The 22,319-nt window shown below is 42.8% G+C and overlaps 1 protein-coding gene across 1 annotated transcript in view; it reads left to right on the forward strand.

Moving 5' to 3' along the window:
- The window catches only part of LOC138649539 (serine/threonine-protein kinase D3-like), a 97,773-nt gene that overhangs the window by 74,598 nt on the left and 856 nt on the right, over window positions 1–22,319 (forward strand). The window contains exons 12-18 of the mRNA XM_069740024.1: window positions 10,856–10,884; window positions 12,186–12,258; window positions 13,557–13,663; window positions 14,434–14,595; window positions 17,558–17,656; window positions 19,492–19,759; window positions 21,530–21,615. Coding sequence (XP_069596125.1) covers window positions 10,856–10,884; window positions 12,186–12,258; window positions 13,557–13,663; window positions 14,434–14,595; window positions 17,558–17,656; window positions 19,492–19,759; window positions 21,530–21,615 — 824 coding nt within the window. The remainder of the gene's footprint in view (window positions 1–10,855; window positions 10,885–12,185; window positions 12,259–13,556; window positions 13,664–14,433; window positions 14,596–17,557; window positions 17,657–19,491; window positions 19,760–21,529; window positions 21,616–22,319) is intronic.

Raw genomic sequence — 22,319 nt, forward strand, 5'->3', positions numbered from 1 at the left:
GCCAGGTAGTTTACCGTATAATGAACACTGTAAATAAAAAAAACAAGAAACCATTGCAGAATTGTGCTTCTTTTGCAATTTTGCCACACTTGGATATTGTTTCCGATGTTACAGTAGATCATTTGATAAAATGAATGGTGTCATTCAAAAGTACAACTAGTTCCGCAAAAAACAAGCCCTCATACGGCTGCATGGTCTGAACAATAAAAAAAGTTATGGAAGAAGAAGAAGGAAAATGCAGTTTTGGAAGGAGAAGAAATAAATAAAAATGGAAAAATGGAAAACAGTCATGATGCCGAGGGGTTAATAATTAGACAATAATTTTTTTGCCAGTAAATATTTCTGATGGAACATTAAAAAAATTGCAAAAAATTTATATTTTTTATGTCTCTATCATTCTCTGAATAAGACTTACAAAATTAAATATCAGCTCCATTTTTAAATAATACAAATCCTATGTGCTCTGCAAAAAGAAAAGAAAGGAAAAAAATGGAGGTAAGGTTACCATTACTGAAAATGCCAATATTAATGGACCCAGAGTGGTGAAAGAAAAAAAAAACTTTTATACTCACCTTCCAGAGTAGTGAAGCTCTTCCTCATGCTGTACTATTTCACTGGACCCCTGGCATCAACATTCACTGGGGTCCTCACGTGACCACTACAGCCAATGGTTCACTGCTGATTGCCTGCAGCCTTCATGTGAGGTCAATATAGAAGAAGGCAGCTCGGAATGAATGTAAGGACTGTGTTCTGAGGCCAATGATTGGCTGCAGCAACCAAGCGATGTCCCCCCTGTTGTGAATTCTGCTCTTGGGCTCCCTCCATTAGTTATGAGTGGTAGTGCTGCGGTAGTTGGATCGCAGCATTTATCAGGTGTATCCATTTTTTGCAATTTGGGCTGGGCTATTTAAGTCCTGCTTTATCCTTTAGTCAGTGCCAGTTGTCCATTGTTTTTGGAGGATTCTCATCCATACTTGGTCTCTCCTGGTCTGCTGTTCATTTCTTCAAAGATAAGTTCTGGCCTTGTTTTCGCTGTCCACCTGCTGTGGACCTTATAGTCTGTGCATTTTCTTGTTTTGTTTTGTCCAGCTTTGTCTGTGAAGGATTTTTTGCAGCCTAGCTGTGTCTCTGGAGATGCAGATATATCCTCCATGTCTTTAGTCAGATGTGGTGTTTTGTATTTTCTGTGGTGGATATTTTCTGGTGTTTTAATACTGACCGCATTGTACTCTGTCCTATTCTTCCTTTTTAGCTAGTATGGCCTCCTATGCTAAATCCTGATTTCATGTCTGCGTATGTTATTTCCCTCTCCTTTCACAGTCAATATTTGTGGGCGGCTGTCTATCCTTTGGGGATTTTCTAAGAGGCAAGATAATTTTCCCGTTTCTGTCTTTAGGGGTAGTTAGTTCTTAGGCTGTGTTGAGGGGTCTAGGGAGTGTTAGGTACCCCCCACAGCTACTTCTAGCTGCGCTGCTAGTTCAGGGTTTGCAGTCAGTAAAGGTACCACCTTCTCCAGAGTCCGTCTCATGCTGCTTCTAGGCCACCAGATCATAACAGTACAACTGGCCAACAATGAGTTAAATGCATCTCAGAAGAAGGGAAGGAAGCTCTTGAGCCATTTTTTTCTCTCCAGTCTATTCTGTGTTCTCTGTTGTGAATTCTGTTATCGAACTCCCTCCTGTGGTCATGAATGGTACTTCAGCGAGTTCTGTCTATGGGCTCCCTCTGGTGGCTGTGAGTGGAGCTGCTGCTTCTGAGGTTCCTTCCACAGGTGACGTAGTTTATTCTTTGGCTGGCTGCTCTATTTAACTCCACTCAGATCGTTACTCCATGCCAGCTGTCAATGTTCTTGTACTGGTTCAGTTCGCTCTTGGATCTTTCGGGTGACCTGTCTACTCCAGCAGAAGCTAAGTCCCTGCTAGTTTATTATTTGTTCTTTGTTTTCTTGTCCAGCTTGCTATCATGATTTTGCCTTGCTAGCTGGAAGCTCTGGGATGCAGAGTGGCACCTCCGCACCGTGAGTCGGTGCGGAGGTCTTTTTGCACACTCTGCGTGGTCTTTTTGTAGTTTTTTGTGCTGACCGCAAAGTTACCTTTCCTATCCTCAGTCTGTTTAGTAAGTCTGGCCTCCCTTTGCTGAAACATGTTTCATTTCTGTGTTTGTGACTTTCATCTTACTCACAGTCAATATATGTGGGGGGCTGCCTTTTTCTTTGGGGAATTTCTCTGAGGCAAGGTAGGCTTTATTTTCTATCTCTAGGGGGCTAGTTGGTTCACCAAGATAGATCTTCGAGAAGCGTATAATCTTGTGCGTATTAAACAGGGCGATGAATGGAAAACAGCATTTAATACGCCCGAGGGCCATTTTGAGTACCTAGTTATGCCATTCGGGCTTTCTAATGCTCCATCTGTATTTCAGTCCTTTATGCATGACATCTTCCGAGAGTACCTGGATAGATTCATGTTTGTATATTTGGATGATATTTTGGTCTTTTCGGATGATTGGGAGTCTCATGTAAAGCAGGTCAGAATGGTGTTCCAGGTCCTTCGTGCGAATTCCTTGTTTGTGAAGGGGTCAAAGTGTCTCTTTGGAGTTCAGAAGGTTTCATTTTTGGGTTTCATTTTTTCCCCTTCTACTATTGAGATGGACCCTGTTAAGGTTCAGGCCATTTATGATTGGACTCAGCCGACATCTGTGAAGAGCCTGCAGAAGTTCCTGGGCTTTGCTAATTTTTACCGTCACTTCATCGCTAATTTTTCTAGTGTGGCTAAACCGTTGACTGATTTGACCAAGAAAGGTGCTGATGTGGCCAATTGGTCCTCTGTGGCTGTAGAGGCTTTTCAGGAGTTGAAGCGTCGTTTTTCTTCTGCCCCTGTGTTGTGCCAGCCAGATGTTTCGCTCACGTTTCAGGTCGAGGTTGATGCTTCTGAGATTGGAGCAGGGGCTGTTTTGTCGCAAAGAAGTTCTGATGGCCCGGTAATGAAACCATGTGCCTTCTTTTCTAGAAAGTTCTCGCCTGCTGAGCGCAATTATGATGTTGGCAATCGAGAGTTGTTGGCCATGAAGTGGGCATTCGAGGAGTGGCGACATTGGCTTGAAGGAGCCAAGCATCGCGTGGTGGTTTTGACGGATCACAAGAATTTGACTTATCTCGAGTCTGCCAAACGGTTGAATCCTAGACAGGCTCGATGGTCGCTGTTTTTCTCCCGTTTTGATTTTGTGGTTTCGTACCTTCCGGGCTCTAAAAATGTGAAGGCTGATGCCCTGTCAAGGAGTTTTGTGCCTGACTCTCTGGGTGTTCCGGAGCCGGCGGGTATTCTCAAAGAGGGGGTAATTTTGTCTGCCATCTCCCCTGATTTGCGGCGGGTGCTCCAGAAGTTTCAGGCTGAGAGACCTGACCGTTGTCCTGCGGAGAAACTGTTTGTCCCTGATAGATGGACTAGTAGAGTTATCTCTGAGGTTCATTGTTCGGTGTTGGCTGGTCATCCTGGAATCTTTGGTACCAGAGATTTGGTGGCTAGATCCTTTTGGTGGCCTTCTTTGTCACGGGATGTGCGTTCTTTTGTGCAGTCCTGTGGGACTTGTGCTCGGGCTAAGCCCTGCTGTTCTCGTGCCAGTGGGTTGCTTTTGCCCTTGCCGGTCCCGAAGAGGCCCTGGACGCATATTTCCATGGATTTTATTTCAGATCTCCCTGTCTCTCAAAGGATGTCGGTCATTTGGGTGGTTTGTGATCGCTTCTCTAAGATGGTCCATTTGGTACCCTTGTCTAAATTGTCTTCCTCCTCTGATTTGGTGCCATTGTTTTTCCAGCATGTGGTTCGTTTGCATGGCATTCCGGAGAACATCGTCTCGGACAGAGGTTCCCAGTTTGTTTCGAGGTTTTGGCGGTCCTTTTGTGCTAAGATGGGCATTGATTTGTCTTTTTCTTCGGCTTTCCATCCTCAGACAAATGGCCAAACCGAACGAACTAATCAGACTTTGGAAACATATCTGAGATGCTTTGTTTCTGCTGATCAGGATGATTGGGTGTCCTGCTTGCCTTTGGCTGAGTTCGCCCTTAATAATCGGCCCAGCTCGGCTACTTTGGTTTCGCCGTTTTTCTGTAATTCTGGTTTTCATCCTCGTTTCTCTTCAGGGCAGATTGAGCCTTCGGACTGTCCTGGTGTGGATACTGTGGTGGACAGGTTGCAGCAGATTTGGACTCATGTGGTGAACAATTTGACATTGTCCCAGGAGAAGGCTCAACGTTTCGCTAACCGCCGGCGCTGTGTTGGTCCCCGACTTCGTGTTGGGGATTTGGTTTGGTTGTCGTCTCGTTATGTTCCTATGAAGGTTTCCTCTCCTAAGTTTAAGCCTCGTTTCATTGGTCCGTATAAGATTTCTGAAGTTCTCAATCCTGTGTCATTTCGTTTGGCCCTTCCAGCTTCTTTTGCCATCCATAATGTGTTCCATAGGTCGTTATTGCGGAGATACGTGGCGCCTATGGTTCCCTCCGTTGATCCTCCTGCCCCGGTGTTGGTCGAGGGGGAGATGGGGTATGTGGTGGAAAAGATTTTGGATTCTCGTATTTCGAGACGGAAACTCCAGTACCTGGTCAAGTGGAAGGGTTATGGTCAGGAAGATAATTCCTGGGTTTTTGCCTCTGATGTTCACGCTGCCGATCTAGTTCGTGCCTTTCATTTGGCTCATCCTAATCGGCCTGAGGGCTCTGGTGAGGGTTCGGTGACCCCTCCTCAAGGGGGGGGGTACTGTTGTGAATTCTGTTATCAAACTCCCTCCTGTGGTCATGAGTGGTACTTCGGCGAGTTCTGTCCATGGACTCCCTCTGGTGGCTGTGAGTGGAGCTGCTGCTTCTGAGGTTCCTTCCACAGGTGACGTAGTTTATTCTTTGGCTGGCTTGTTGTGAATTCTGTTGTCGAACTCCCTCCTGTGGTCGTGAATGGTACTTCGGCGAGTTCTGTCTATGGGCTCCCTCTGGTGGCTGTGAGTGAAGCTGCTGCTTCTGAGGTTCCTTACACAGGTGACGTGGTTTATCCTTTGGTTGGCTGCTCTATTTAACTCCTCTCAGATCGTTACTCCATGCCAGCTGTCAATGTTTTTGCATTGGTTCAGTTCGCTCCTGGATCTCTCTGGTGACCTGCCTTCTCCTGCAGAAGCTAAGTTCCTGATAGTCATTATTTGTTCACTGTTTTCTTGTCCAGCTGGTTTTCATGATTTTGTCGTGCTAGCTGGAAGCTCTGGGATGCAGAGTGGCCCCTCCGCACCGTGAGTCGGTGCGGAGGTCTTTTTTGCACACTCTGCGTGGTCTTTTGTAGGTTTTTGTGCTGATCGCAAAGTTACCTTTCCTATCCTCTGTCTATTTAGTAAGTCTGGCCTCCCTTTGCTGAAACCTGTTTCATTTCTGCGTTTGTGACTTTCATCTTTACTCACAGTCAATATATGTGGGGGGCTTCCTTTACCTTTGGGGAATTTCTCTGAGGCAAGGTAGGCTTTATTTTCTATCTCTAGGGCTAGATAGTTCTTAGGCTGTGACGAGGCACCTAGGTCTGGTCAGGAGCGCTCCACGGCTATTTCTAGTGTGTGTGATAGGATTAGGGCTTGCGGTCAGCAGAGCCCCCACATCCCAGAGCTCGTCCTGTATGAGGTTTAACTATCAGGTCATTCCGGGTGCTCCTAACCACCAGGTCATAACACTGGCTGCTCTATTTAACTCCACTCAGATCGTTACTCCATGCCAGCTGTCAATGTTCTTGTACTGGTTCAGTTCGTTCTTGGATCTTTCGGGTGACCTGTCTACTCCAGCAGAAGCTAAGTCCCTGCTAGTTTATTATTTGTTCTTTGTTTTCTTGTCCAGCTTGCTATCATGATTTTGCCTTGCTAGCTGGAAGCTCTGGGATGCAGAGTGGCACCTCCGCACCGTGAGTCGGTGCAGAGGTCTTTTTGCACACTCTGCGTGGTCTTTTTGTAGTTTTTTGTGCTGACCGCAAAGTTACCTTTCCTATCCTCAGTCTGTTTAGTAAGTCTGGCCTCCCTTTGCTGAAACATGTTTCATTTCTGTGTTTGTGACTTTCATCTTACTCACAGTCAATATATGTGGGGGGCTGCCTTTTTCTTTGGGGAATTTCTCTGAGGCAAGGTAGGCTTTATTTTCTATCTCTAGGGCTAGTTAGCTCTTAGGCTGTGAAGAGGCGTCTAGGGAGAGTCAGGAACGCTCCACGGCTATTTCTAGTGTGTGTGATAGGATTAGGGGTTGCGGTCAGCAGAGCTCCCACTTCCCAGAGCTTGTCCTTTGTTGGTTTAACCATCAGGTCTTTTCGGGTGCTCCTAACCACCAGGTCCATAACAGTTCTCTTCCCTCTTAATCTCTGGGTGGCTACGGAACCTAGTATTAACATGAATGTTCAGGAGTTAGTTTCTCGGGTGGATCAGCTTGCTGCTAGGGTACAGGGTATTTCAGATTTTATTATTCAGACTCCTGCCTTAGAACCTAAGATTCCCACTCCTGATTTATTTTTTGGTGACAGATCCAAATTTTTGAGTTTCAAAAATAATTGTAAACTGTTTTTTGCATTGAGACCCCGTTCTTCTGGTGATCCCATTCAGCAGGTTAAAATCATCATATCCTTGCTGCGTGGTGACCCACAGGATTGGGCATTTTCCCTGGAATCTGGCAATCCTGCTTTGCTTAATGTTGATTCTTTCTTTCAAGCATTGGGGTTATTGTATGATGAGCCTAATTCCGTGGATCAAGCTGAGAAGATCTTGTTGGCCCTGTGTCAGGGTCAAGAAGCAGCAGAATCGTATTGGCAGAAATTTAGAAAATGGTCTGTACTGACTAAATGGAATGAGGATGCCTTGGCGGCAATTTTCAGAAAGGGTCTTTCTGAATCCATTAAAGATGTTATGGTGGGGTTCCCCACGCCTGCTGGTCTGAGTGATTCTATGTCTCTGGCCATTCAGATTGATCGGCGCTTGCGCGAGCGCAGAGTTGTGCACACTGTAGCGTTGTCCTCCGAGAGGAGCCCTGAGCCTATGCAGTGTGATAGGATTTTGTCTAGAGTTGAACGACAAGGATTTAGGCGTCAGAATAGGTTGTGTTTTTACTGCGGCGATTCTGCTCATGTTATTTCTGACTGCCCTAAGCGTACAAAGAGAATCGCTAGTTCTGTCACCATCAGTACTGTACAACCAAAATTTCTGTTATCTGTGACCTTGATCTGCTCATTATTGTCATTTTCTGTCATGGCATTTGTGGATTCAGGCACCGCTCTGAATTTAATGGACTTAGAATTTGCCAGACGTTGTGGTTTCCCCTTGCAGCCTTTGCAGAACCCTAATCCTTTAAGGGGAATTGATGCTACACCGTTGGCTAAAAATAAACCTCAGTTTTGGACACAGCTGACCATGCGCATGGCACCAGCCCATCAGGAAGATTGTCGTTTTCTGGTGTTGCATAATTTGCATGATGATATTGTGCTGGGTTTTCCATGGTTACAGCTACATAATCCGGTGTTAGATTGGAAATCCATGTCTGTGACTAGTTGGGGTTGTCAGGGGGTTCATGATCACGTTCCTTTGATGTCGATTTCCTCTTCCCCCTCTTCTGAAATTCCTGAGTTTTTGTCAGATTTCAAGGATGTATTTGATGAGCCTAAATCCAGTTCCCTTCCACCACATAGGGACTATGATTGTGCTATTGACTTGATTCCAGGTTGTAAGTTCCCTAAGGGTCGACTTTTCAACCTGTCTGTGCCAGAACATGCCGCCATGCGGAGCTATATTAAGGAGTCTTTGGACTCATATTCAGCCTTCTGATTCACCATTGGGAGCAGGTTTTTTTTTTTGTTGCCAAGAAGGATGGCTCCTTGAGACCGTGTATTGATTATCGCCTCTTGAATAAGATCACTGTCAAATTTCAATACCCTTTGCCTTTGCTTACTGATTTGTTTGCTAGGATTAAGGGGGCTAGCTGGTTTACTAAGATTGACCTTCGAGGGGCATATAATCTTATTCGTATTAAACAGGGTGACGAGTGGAAAACTGCATTTAATACACCCGAAGGCCATTTTGAATACCTAGTGATGCCATTCGGACTCTCTAATGCCTCATCTGTGTTCCAGTCCTTCATGCATGATATCTTTCGGAGTTATGTTGATAAGTTAATTATTGTATATTTGGATGATATTTTGATTTTTTCCGATGATTGGGAGTCTCATGTGAAACAGGTCAGGATGGTATTTCAGATCCTCCGTGATAATGCTTTGTTTGTGAAGGGGTCGAAGTGCCTCTTTGGAGTGCAGAAGGTTTCTTTTTTGGGCTTCATTTTTTTCTCCCTCATCTATAGAAATGGATCCGGTTAAGGTTCAGGCCATTCATGATTGGATTCAGCCCACATCTGTGAAGAGCCTTCAGAAATTCTTGGGCTTTGCTAATTTTTATCGTCGTTTCATTGCCAACTTCTCCAGTGTGTTTAAACCTCTGACCGATTTGACGAAGAAAGGCGCTGATGTGACGAATTGGTCCTCTGCGGCTGTTTCTGCCTTTCATGAGCTTAAACGCCGATTTACTTCTGCCCCTGTGTTGCGTCAGCCGGATGTTTCTCTTCCATTTCAGGTTGAGGTTGACGCTTTTGAGATTGGGGCAGGGGCCGTTTTGTCTCAGAGGAATTCTGATGATTCGTTGATGAAACAGTGTGCCTTCTTTTCTCGGAACTTTTCGCCTGCAGAACGCAATTATGATGTCGGCAATCGGGAGTTGTTGGCTATGAAGTGGGCATTTGAGGAGTGGCGTCATTGGCTTGAGGGGGCCAAGCACCGTATTGTGGTCTTGACCGATCATAAGAATCTGATTTACCTCGAGTCTGCCAAACGACTGAATCCTAGACAGGCTCGATGGTCCCTGTTTTTCTTCCGTTTTGATTTTGTGGTCTCGTACCTTCCTGGTACTAAGAATGTTAAGGCGGATGCCCTCTCTAGGAGTTTTTTTCCTGATTCCCCTGGGGTTCTTGAGCTGGTCGGCATTCTGAAGGAAGGGGTGATTCTTTCTGCCATCTCCCCTGATTTACGACGGGTTCTTCAGGAATTTCAGGCTGATAAACCTGACCGCTGTCCAGTGGGGAAACTGTTTGTTCCTGATAGATGGACTAGTAAAGTGATTTCTGAGGTTCATTGTTCTGTGTTGACTGGCCATCCTAATCAGACTTTGGAAACTTATTTGAGATGCTTTGTGTCTGCTGATCAGGATGATTGGGTGGCGTTCTTGCCATTGGCCGAGTTTGCCCTTAATAATCGGGCTAGTTCTGCTACCTTGGTTTCGCCTTTTTTTTGTCATTTTGGTTTTCATCCTCATTTTTCTTCAGGGCAGGTTGAGCCTTCTGATTGTCCTGGTGTGGATTCAGTGGTTGACAGGCTGCAGCGGATTTGGGCTCATGTGGTGGACAATTTGGTGTTGTCTCAGGAGGAGGCTCAGCATTTTGCTAACCGTCGTCGGTGTGTTGGTTCCCGGCTTCGGGTTGGGGATTTGGTCTGGTTGTCTTCCCGTCATGTTCCTATGAAGGTTTCTTCCCCTAAGTTCAAGCCTCTGTTTATTGGTCCTTATAGGATTTCTGAGATTATCAATCTGGTGTCTTTTCGTTTGGCCCTTCCAGCCTCTTTTTCCATCCATAATGTGTTCCATAGATCTTTGTTGCAGAAGTATGTGGTGCCCGTTGTTCCCTCTGCTGATCCTCCGACCCCGGTGTTGGTTGATGGGGAATTGGAGTATGTGGTTGAGAAAATTGATTCTCGTTTTTCGAGGCGGAAGCTTCAGTATCTGGTCAAATGGAAGGGTTATGGCCAGGAGGATAATTCTTGGGTTGTCTCCTCCGATGTTCATGCTGACGATTTGGTTCGTGCCTTTCATTTGGCTCGTCCTGATCGGCCTGGGGGCTCTGGTGAGGGTTCGGTGACCCCTCCTCAAGGGGGGGGGGGAAATGTTGTGAATTCTGCTCTTGGGCTCCCTCCGGGGGTTATGAGTGGTAGTGCTGCGGTAGTTGGATCGCAGCATCTATCAGGTTTATCCATTTTTTGCAATTTGGGCTGGGCTATTTAAGTCCTGCTTTATCCTTTAGTCAGTGCCAGTTGTCCATTGTTTTTGGAGGATTCTCATCCATACTTGGTCTCTCCTGGTCTGCTGTTCATTTCTTCAAAGATAAGTTCTGGCCTTGTTTTCGCTGTCCACCTGCTGTGGACCTTATAGTCTGTGCATTTTCTTGCTAGTTCAGGGTTTGCGGTCAGTAAAGGTACCACCTTCTCCTGAGTCCGTCTCTTGCTGCTCCTAGGCCAGCAGATCATAACACCCCCCCACCGAAAGTAGATGCTTCTGGGGACCAGTGGGAGTGGGAGCCAAATTTTGTTCCTTTATTGAACCATAGCAAAAATCATTTGTAGCCATGAACAGATCCTACGCGTTTCGGCGTGTCCACACTTAATCATAGAATTAGCTACAGATCAAATGTTACAACAAATATTTGATTGTTTTGTTTTATAAATATTTGTTGTAACAATTGTTTTGTAGCTTTGATTAAGGATGGATCCACTCCAAACCCATAGGCTCTACTCAAGATCATGGCCAACGACTACACGTGTTCTTAAATTTCATTCATTATAGGAATAACATTTTTAAGACAGGTGCTGGAATTCTATCAACGTTTTGGATCTATCATATGATTAATTTAGCTGTATGTGAAAAGATTCGGAAACATGGACAAATCCAACAGAATAACAATATAAAATAAGTTTCTTTGTATATATTTTGTATTTCAATAATTAGCATACGTTTAGTTTATGCTGATTTTTATGTGCCTCCTTTTCTTTAGGAGCATCTCTTGAACCACAGCAAAATTTGGTAAGTGTATCGCTGACTTTTTCCACTTTTCTTGGATTGTAGTTTGGAATTGTTAATGACTAGTCACTCAACTTGTGAGACCTCATCCTTGCTCTTAGGTAACATCTTATTAGAGATATCTGCTTTTTTCTACACTTAAGAGCCACGTCTTAATCTTTCTCTCTGCCTTTAAACAACCCATTATAAAGCTCAGTGGCCAATGTGAAAATAATTGTCATGGATTTACCGAGACAGAGAGTTGCCAGAAGACCACAGTGTCTAATTTCACGTACCCCTGCCTGAACTAATTAGAAGCATTTCACCATCAAATTAAGCAGTGCAGATTTCTCCTAGTAGCGCAGGTGTTAATGTGTTCACTTGAGAGCTGGTGAAGCTTTCCTATTTTGATGGTCTTAGCTGTTCAGTGTTGACCACTCTGCTCTGCTGTATATACTAGCCTCTCCCAATCAGGAATTGCCAGTGTTAGTTTCACACTGCCTGGTTTTGGAGTTAGAAGAGTTGGATGTTTAAGGAGGCATTTGAAGTGTTGTTCATAAGACTGTTGCTTGGGGATTAGTCTGTGTGTATATCCTCATCCTCTCATATTTGGTTTTCCCTTACTTTACTTCCCAGTGTTCCACTATGTTGTTTATGAGAGCATATTTGCATGTCTGCTATTTTTATTTATCCCTGTACATCGTCCCTTGTTAGCCTGCTTTGTGTATTCTTATAAACTACTACTCCCCACTTTCCTGGGTGGTCGAGGTGGCAATTTAGGGCTGATTAGAGAACTCAGCAAGGCACGTGGCCTCGGCATCTTCACCATCAAAAATAATCCGGGGAGCAGGGATAGCTAGGGCAGCCCTACCTTTAGGGTTAGGGAAGGAGCCCCTAGCCCAGGGATGTTCTGCAACAGTGCTGTGACAATAATTATAGTTTCAATTTTTTTTTCATATAGACAACATGCATACATAAAATATAAGCATTAATTTGCAAAAAAAATGTCTTATCCAGCAATAGAAAAGCTATAAAAACGTAATTTAATCAATATCTTATTTACTTATTATACCAGTCCTCTAAGTAGCCATACACACAGTAACTGTTGGCTAATCAAGTCTTCTCATGCAATTAATTAACTCCAATAGACACAAAAGATTGGAATTGTTGAAGTCCAGCATGCCCAATCCTTCTATTCATCGACCACTACAATTGGGGAAGGATAGGCTGTAATACAGCATAGGTGTCACTACCATAATCCTCCGGTATCATGAATTGAAAGCTTCCAACAAACATTTTCAAAGCAAATATTTCTTATATTTTAGGATATCAGTCATATGTATCAGATCTTCATAGATGAAGTTCTAGGATCTGGACAATTTGGCACAGTGTATGGAGGTATTGTAATATTTTCTTATTTGGTATGATTGAGTAATGTTTTGCCTTTCTTTCTGTGATTTATCAAGTTTTGTCCAAAACATAAAGGGTTGGACCACTAAGTTTTATGGCTTAGGATAGGCAATCACTATGTAATTTGAGGGGGTGCGACACATGGCATCCCGCCGATCAGCTATTGTCGGAAATTCTTTAAAAGGGTTGTCCACTATTAGGACAACCCCTTCTTCAAATGTTTGGCTCCAATAAAATTAAAAAAACTATACTCACTTCCTATGCCTGCGCCAGTCTAGCGGTGTCAGCACTTGCAGTCCCAGAGCGCTCTTACGGTGTTGTAACACATAGTACCTGGCGCCCAATCAGCACGGACGTCACTGTCCCCGTCTTTGTATCGTTTGAACATGAACGTCGCCAGTTCGGGAGGTGAGTATAGGTTTATTTATTTTATAAGGGCCAAACTTTTAGTTGAAGAAGGGGTTGTCCTAGTGGAGGACAAATCCTTTAATGCTGTCTGAACATAGCAACTCCATAATTTCTATAGTGGCCGCGGCCGGGTACTGCAGATCCACCCCCTATTCATATGAACAGGGGGAGGATCAGCAGTACCCGGCCGCGGCCACTATAGAAATGACTAAGGCTACATTCACATTAGCGTTGTGCGGGGCAGCGTCGGGCGCAGTCGCGGCGACGCAAGCGTCATGCGCCCCTATATTTAACATGGGGGCGCATGGACATGTGTTGTCTTGCGTTTTGTGACGCATGCGTCATTTTGGCCCAACTGTCAGGGCGCAGAGGATGCTGCATGATGCAGTTTTTTCTGTGCCAAAAATCATGCAAAAATGAACGCATGCGTCACAAAAAGCTGCATTGTGCATGCGTTGTGCGTTGCATCGCTGACGCTGCCCCGCAAAACGCTAATGTGAACGTAGCCTAAGCTGTGGTCCAGCATCATTCGAGAACTGCCAGTGCCAGGAAGCCAGGAATAGCTGATCGGCAGGAGTGACGGGTGTCATACCGCCACCGATCAGATATTGATTAATTATCCTAAGGATAGGCCATCAATAATAAAAACTAGTGGCCCACCTATTTAAATGTCCACAACAACAACATTAACTTTTAAGTGTTAATTCAAACATCTACTACAAGAAATATCATTTTTTTTCCAAAGTAAAGGTAATAGCACATTTACACATAGATGATGATACACTATATTGGTATATTAAGTTGCGAGATTTATCTGTGACTTTTCTTCCTTTTTGTCACTGTTTTTCATTATGTGGCACTTTATTTTGTTCTTTCAGGAAAGCATCGGAAAACTGGAAGAGACGTTGCAATAAAAATCATCGATAAACTCAAATTTCCCAGTAGGCAAGAAAATCAGCTCAGAAACGAGGTGGCCATATTGCAGGTAGAAAATAAGGATCTCTCAATGATATGTTACTGTCATATATACTTGGATTTACCCTCTCACTAAGGACTCATTCAGACATCCGTGCACATTGGTTCGATCTCGGACCACAAGGCACGGACTGGCTGCGGTTCTCCTGACCCGAGTGTCACAGGTGTATCAACATCATGCTGTACTTGAGTTGCTGATGCCTAAAAATAAAAATAATTGCCCCCTAAAGACGCTGTTTTCTGGCACAACATACTGTGGGCTTTGATCTCAAGTTTTAATAAAATGGATAATCCGCTAAAAATATAGGACCACAAGAGTTTACAATTTATATGGAAACGGGGCCCCAACTATCATGCATCATTTATGGTCCTGGTGTCCACATATAATGTATCAGATGGACCTTTTTTGCCTCCTCAGCAGAGGTGTAACTAGTTTACTATGCACCCCAGAGCAAACTTTTGACCGCCCCCATTGCTATTCCGCCCCCGAATAACTTTTCCATCACTCACATACTCCTTATACCCCAGCGCTGTGCACCAAAGCTGGAGCCCCACTTCCCATTCTTAACTGGTACTAACCACCTGTCTGGGCCCAGTAGTGGCACATCCCTTTCGATGGTGATCATCATGTCCCTGCCTCTCAGGCTCCATGGCTGGGTCTGATTGTGGTCCCGATATTTGCACCCCTACAGTGACAGCCTTTGTCTCCATATATACCAATATTTTATCATATATCATTGATATCCGTAAGAAGGATTGCTACTTGTTTTTATTTTTCAGAATTTGCGATGTCCTGGTGTTGTCGACCTTGAAGCCATGTGTGAGACCCCTGAACGTATTTATGTGGTCATGGAGAAATTGCATGGTGATATGCTGGAAATGATCCTGTCAAGTGACAAAGGTAGACTTCCTGAAAGGATTACGAGGTTTATTGCCACCCAGGTAAAGTGCTTAACACTCTCCACTAATATAAATAACTATTTTCATATCAAGTCACCTCACAAAAGACGTATGTTTGGGTGTCAAATTTATAAACTACTTCTGGTGCAGTAGTAAAGTCATATCAAAGCCATTGACATAATGCAACTTTTGCATGGCAGAGCCATAGGCAAAGAGTCGTTGAAGGGGCGAACAGAGACCCTCCTTGGTGTGACCACTAGAGATAAGCGGAACTGACTAGATTCAAATTTGCCAATTTTTGCCAGATTTATTTTTGACTTTTCAAGGGAAATTTGATTTGCAGCAAATTTATTTTTTTCGGAAATTGACTCCAGGGCATAATAAAAGCAAGATGTAGAATAAAAACAAACAACTAATATTAACCTCAGTGCCTCAGTATGGTCCTCAGCACTTCTTTTTACCACCGTTGTGTGCTGAAACCAATATGCTTCTTCATGTTAGGCCATGACTTCCAGCCATGGCTAGGTCAGAGACATCCCGACCTAGTCGCCGACAACATCGCTACAACATTGCAATGCGCACTCCTAGTTGTGGCTGGAAGTCCCAGCTTAGTGTGAAGATGCCCAGGGTTTCAGCGGTAAAATGAGGTGCCGAGAACTTAAGGGGAGAACGAGCAACAGAGGTGGCTGTAGAAGTGTCCAAGCATGGAGTTACAAAAAAAAAATCTACATTCTGGAGAATACGGATTTATGTAGTAAAATCGAATTCAATTTCACTCAAATAAATTTACCCAACTCTAGTGACCACGCTTTGCCTTCAAAACAAGATCAATTCTTTTGGGTACACTGGCACAGACTCAGGGATTTTATAGGATTAAAGTGATGTGTGTGAATAATCAATCATACCAAATGGATGAAAATCATCATCATTTTCATATGTACCGTATTTTTGGACTATAAGACGCACCCTAAATTTTGGGGTGGAAAATAGCAGAAAAAAGATTTTTATACGATGGGGGTCCGTCTTATTGTCCGAATTTAAGGTATCTTACCTGAGGGCCGACGGTGGTAGAGCGGGGTCACAGGAGGCATGGTCCCTTCCTCAGGAAACCAGTTGTGGCAAAAGTAGGGCAATACTGCAGTCCCGGGGTGCGATGCTGCGGGTACGGTGTCGGCTGTGAGGCAGAGCATGGAGCAGGGTCCCTTCTTTAGGGTGCTAGCGGCAGAAATGTGGCAACACCACGGCCCGGTGTCCACGGCGAGCAAAGCCAAGTGCATCACCGGTTTCTCGACAGCCATCTTCCTGAGGCCACGCATGCGCAGATTGAGATCTCGACGGCCCTCGGCTTCCGGAAAATGGCCGCCGAGATCGCAACCTGTGCACGCGCGGCCTCTGGCGGCCATTTTCCTGAAGCCGAGGGCCGCCGAGATCTCAGTCTGCGCACGCACCACCTCCCGCGGCCCACGTCTTCAGGAAGATGGCCGCAGGGAAACCAATGATGCACTCCGCACTGCCCACCGTCAACACTGAGCCTGAGCATCACCACACCTCTGCCGCCGATGGTTCTGCTGCTACATCACTGCCTCAACCCCACGGTAAGCCTGCGTTAGGACTATAAGACGCACCCGACAATTTCCACGCAAATTTGTTTGGGAAAAATTGCATCTTATAGTCCGTAAAATATGGTAGGTTGGAACATAGTCATTACTTGAAACAGAAACAGTTGTATAGAAGGCTTAAGGCAGCTAAACTCAGCTATGGAGGTGAGGTTGTAGAAAACAGTTTCATGTTACAGGTCATACATCATGCAAGACTGAGCTCAGCAACATCCAAGTAGTTATATGGCATCAGCAAGGTCTCTTGCAGGAAAAATGTCAACGCAGACTGGGGTTTCCTGATGTGCTTTTCAAGCTCTTCTGAAGAAACACCACGACATGGTGATGATGCTAGGAAACTTAGTGAGCAGATGTAAGACATGCATACATCCATTTGAAATTGGAAGATGCCCAGGAGTTCCATCAGTTCAGAACTTGCATAAACCAGTGGTATTTGGACACAGCTACACTCATCCACCTATTGAAAATCTGGCCAGAAGTGGTCTTTATGGAAAAATTGTCTAAAATGCCATAGTTTTGACATGGAAACAAGGAAAAGTGACTAAACTATGATCAAAAAACATAGCATCGGTGGTACAAAAAATGGCAGCAGGTTCTCTGGACTGAGGAGTCAAAATATGAAACATTTGGCTATAACAGTGGACAGTTTGTTTGGCAAAGGGCTGGAGAGCGGCACAATAAAGAGTCTCTGCGGGAACTATGAAGCATGGTGGAAACTCCTGCAAGTTTGGGGCTGAATTTTAGCAAATTGAGTTGGGGATTTGGTCAGGATTAATGATGTCCTCGGTGCTGAGAAATACAGGCAGATATTTATCCATCATGCAATACCATCAAGGAGGCATCTGATTGGCTCAAATTTATTCTGCAGCAGAACAAGTCCCCAATCATACGGCCAAAGTCATTAATAACTATTTTCAGAAGAAAGAAGAACAAGTAGTCCTGGAAGTGATGATCCGGGCCCTGCAGAGTGCTGATCCCCACATCATCCAGTCTGTCTGGGATTACACGAAGAGTCAGGAGCATTTGCACAAGCAACATCCACAAAAGATCTGGGGTTAGTCCTCCAAGATGTATGGAACAATGTCCTGCCGAATTCTTACAAAAATTGTGTACAAGTACCAGTACCTAGAGGAATTGATGCTGTTTTGAAGGCAAAGGGTGGTTTGGATTTCATGATTTATGATTTTTTTTTTTATTTACTTTTGTCTTTTGTTCATACACTTTGCTAATTGATAAAAATAAGCAATTAATATTTCTATTTATAAAACATTCTTACTTTGCAGTATTTTTGCCTAAGACTTTTGCACAGTCCTCTCTATAAGATACATTTAAAGTGTAATAAATTGCTTTAAAGAAATTAATTCACCATTTTTTTTCTTTTATAATAGATATTGGAAGCTTTACGCCACCTTCATTCAAGGAGTATTGTACACTGTGATCTCAAACCGGAGAATGTTCTCTTGGCAACAGAAGATCCATTCCCACAGGTAAGAGTCACAGCAAATGAAAAAAAGGATTGCTGAGGAAGAATATGTTCACACGATAAGTTGTGGGTGAGTTTTTTATGCTGCATATTTTAGAACAAATGCAAGAAACTAATTTTACTTAATGGGCGCAGAAAATCTGCAACATCAAAAGCTCATTGTGGGAACGTAGCCTCATAATTATCATAGTATTGTAGTGCACACATGTGGTCCTGCATCTGTACACAGTTGGGTTCATAGATCAATCACGTCTCACGTACATATGTATGAAAAATGCTGATTTGACTTATTTATCAGTGTATTGAAAAAGCCAATATTTTTTTTAACCACGTAAAATACATGTAAGTCATCAACGAGATGTAGTCATCAATGAATGAGAGGCAGTGTAACTGTAATTAACAGCCACACTTCATTATGGACAGCTGGGATTGGAAAAAATTGAATCACACTCGTTTAACCATTGATGTTCCGTAATAATTGCTAAATCCCAGGTCTGCATAGTAATAGTGTCCTTTAGCGCACCTCTTTGTCTCTAAATGGCAGAAAAAAATAGTTAAAAGTTAAAGTCATCTCATGTTAAATTAAATACGTAATTTAGGAAATTGTCCACTACTGGCCAACTCTTATTTAAAAGGGTTTGTCCACTACTAACCTCTTCTGAGTCCCTAATGTCTCCCTCCAGTAAAATAATAACACGTATACTCACCATCAGTGCCGGCGCCATTCCAGCAGTGTCAGCAGTGGCTCTCCCAGATCTCGCGTGACATAACAATGTCCCTGCCGCCAATCAGCACTGGCTTTGCGCTCCTACTGATGTAATTGGCATCAGCAGTTCTCACTTCCTCTGGATGTCTTGATTTGTCTGAAGGCGGGGAGGGGAGAGTGAAACCAGCGCTGATTGGCTGCAGGGATTGCGTGACATAAAAATGTAATGCGATCCCTGGGAGAACCAGTGCCGACACCACTAGAATGGCACCAGAGGTAACAATAGGTGTTATTATTTTACTTGGGGGGATTCAGAAGGGGTAGTCTTGTCTCGGTAGTGGACAATCTCATTAATATACACAAGAATGTGACATAAAAAAAAAATGGCACTCAACTCATGGACTAGTGCACCTCATTTGTTCTTAGCATTGTTTCTTCCATTCGGAAGAAATATGAACGCTGCAGACGATCAGTGGCCACTGAATGACCGCAGCACTCATGTGATCGTAGTGACATGTTCATCCCAACAGATTAGCAGGGGACACAATACTGAGTATGGAAGAGTGGTGTTGATCCAGAAGGTATCAATTTATTTTTTCCATCTTGAGGCCATTAATCAGCGTTTGTTCACAGAAATCACGCTGCAATGAATTTTTTTTTTTTTTATAAATGTATTTTATTTAATCAGAGTGACAAGACACATCATTGTGATATATCACAATATTTGTGTAAACAGGTACAATAAAGTTATCGGCTCAATTCATTGTAATGGTGAATGCTGCTAAAAACACAAAAAAAATAGAACGGAGGAATTTTTGATGCATTTCCCTATAAAATAAATTTAATTTAAACACTAAAATAAATTGACCTGAAAATAATGTCTAAAAAATGTATGCAGCTAAATAATTCCAAAAATAGTTAAGTAGTCTAAAAAAAATAGTTATAATTGAATAGCATGCAATGGACAAAACAAACAATTTTTGTAAAATTCCCACATTTTTTGGTCATTTTCATTCTGCCGAAATAAATCTGTTGCCTGGAAATGTTAACAAGTAGATCAGTTTCTGCTGATTGATTTGTATTATTTATTTTTATGCTTTTAATTTTAATATTCTTTTATATTTACCATTTAGATAAAGCTTTGTGACTTTGGCTTTGCTCGCATCATCGGTGAAAAGTCTTTCCGAAGGTCAGTTGTTGGAACGCCTGCATATCTGGCCCCGGAAGTTTTGAGGAACAGTGGGTACAACCGCTCACTGGATATGTGGTCTGTTGGCGTGATCATCTATGTCAGCCTTAGTGGCACCTTTCCCTTCAATGAGGATGAAGATATTAATGATCAGATACGAAATGCAGCATTTATGTATCCTAAGAATCCATGGAATGAGATTTCGAACGATGGTGAGAATAAGATTCACAAATGTTACAGAGATTGCGTTAAAAAAAGGAGTCAAAAAAATCTTAGGGGCCTTTGAACACGCGACACTTTTGTTTTTGCTTTTTTTTTTAGTCCCTAAACTTGAGTAAATGGTATTGTTGTGTCAGTGTGTTAAAACGAACTTCACAGCTGATAAATGCTGCCCAATCCACGGGGAGCATGTATCAGACACTGAAGTGGAGTGAATCAGCAGTGGATACCGGAGCAAACGGCGATGGGTGAGTATATTTAATTTGTAGCTAATTGAATTTGTTATGAAATTCCCCCCAAAAATTCAGATTTGCCAAGAATCTGAATTTTTAAAAAAATTTAAAAAAATTTTTGGAAGCTGTTAGGAAATTATAAAATAAATATACTCACCTGTGCTACTTGGTCCCCCGCTCACTTCAGAACAATCTACCATTCGGTCCTCTTAGTCTTTGGTCTGGATCTTCCGGTGTTTTCTAGACCTCACGTGTTCATACATGTCATTGAGTGACAATAATGTGCATTTCAACCCATTTGACAGCATGGGGATTGATTGTGTAGTGCCAAACATGATCACTTGAGGCCTTCAAAAGATCCAGAAGATTGACCAAAGATCAAGCCGAATCCCACAGTAAAGACTGAGCTAGAGTGAGCAGAGTCCTGAGTGGGGAGGTGAGGCGGCAGGACGGCTGAGCGGTGTGCCAAGGACAGGCAAGTATAATCTTGTATTATTTTTTAACCCTTTTATTCTTTTTTGTTTTCACCCTTCCTGAAAAAGTTTTTTAGTAGATTTTTTTTTCATCTCCATTCCTTGGTACAAAATAAGTATCTGAAATGCATGGCAATGTTTTTTTGTTCAATACAGATAATTATTATGCTTGACCTTGACCTAGCTTCCAAATGAGTGGATTTTGTAAGGAGTGTTTATTTTCTGCCCAAAATTGTTTTAGATCACATCTGAGGAAAGTGGGGAAACCATTTAGGGGTTTTTTGTTTTGTTTTTTACAACTAGGATAAACTATAATATTAAGAATAAAAGTGCAATAAATGCATGGACTATTCACAAATAAGTGTAAATCAAATCATTCTGCTTCTGAAAAGGGGATCTAAGGGTTAACTTTTCTCTTTGTGGAGTGTGACATGTCAAAGTGAGGAGACTTATAGGCCATGCATCCTCCTCTAGGAAATTAAGTATGCAAATTGTCTCTTCAGAGAATAAGATGACTAAAACTCTAGTGCCATCTATTAGAAGCAATGACCCTAAAAGTCAATATCGACTCTTTAACGTGCCTTGCCGCATGACTTAGGATAGAAGCCAAATCAGAATTTCATGGCTTTATAAAGTCTCCTCACTCTGACCTTCCAGGCTTGGCTTGCCACTTTCTACAAGGAGAAACGTTACCGCTTAGAACCCAGTCCAGAGCCTCTCACCTAGCCAAATCAGTTCTCATACTTTGCACTGATGAGGGGCAACACCCAGAAACATTGTGTCTGCAAACTGAGGTTCTGGTTTGGCTTTTATCCTGAGTCATACGCAAAGTCTCATTAAAGAGTCGATATTGAATTTTTAGGATCACTGCTTCCAATAAGTCGCGCTACAGTTCTAGCCCTCTTCAGTTTGCAGATTTTATACCTCTGAAAAAGAGCTTTGCAGTAATTTCCTCAGATTAAAAGTCACAAGTGTTATCTGAAATCTTACCTTTACATTCTTTGAACGAGCTGTCATACAAGCATGGGACATTTATTTTGTTTGTTTCTCTCCTTAGCAATCGCCCTTATTAGCAGCTTGTTGCAAGTACAAATCAGAAGAAGATTCAGTGTTGACAAGGCGTTGAGTCACCCGTGGATGCAGGTACAGGTTTTTCTTGGTTTATCCTTCCGAGTACAATAGTAAGATCGGCATGATTTTCCAACACTTGATTGTGGCCGATATTCAAAAATAAAAGCACTTTTTATTTAATTTCAGATTTATTTGCTTTTGGACTGATATTTGTTTATTGACTTATAATATTTTAAAAACCATAAAAAAAGTCATACTCACCTCACTGATCCCCCCTCCACCTAATTTGGAGTCGTTATACTATACAATATTTATTAAAAACTAAGAATTAATTAGTACAAATGAGTGAATCTTCTGACATTTGAATTCACCGGCTTCAATTAATTTTTCCCCCAAAATTAGATTTGCTTTAAATCGTAAGTGATGCAAACTTGCATGCAATAGCCTTAAAAAGTCATGGATGACACTTTTATGGAAAATAGAAAAGATTGTAGTCCGGCTCAACAGGACTGGATTTTATTTTTATTTTTCAAAAGAAAATATGGTGCATACAAAAGAAAAATTTACATGGTCGACATGACCCAGTCATGGGTCTCCTAGGATTGTAACCAACCTGTTTCAAGCCCTGTAACGCAACACAGTCTTAAAGAAGCACTCGCATCAAAATATGTATCCTCTTAATATATTGCAGTCATCATATTATGTAGAGCTGTGTACTTACAATTGCTCCTTTTGCCTTTCTGCCAGCTAATTCGACTATTTCACAAGTCATTTTC

The sequence above is a fragment of the Ranitomeya imitator genome, chromosome 9, assembly GCF_032444005.1.
Source record: "Ranitomeya imitator isolate aRanImi1 chromosome 9, aRanImi1.pri, whole genome shotgun sequence".
NCBI lineage: Eukaryota > Metazoa > Chordata > Amphibia > Anura > Dendrobatidae > Ranitomeya > Ranitomeya imitator.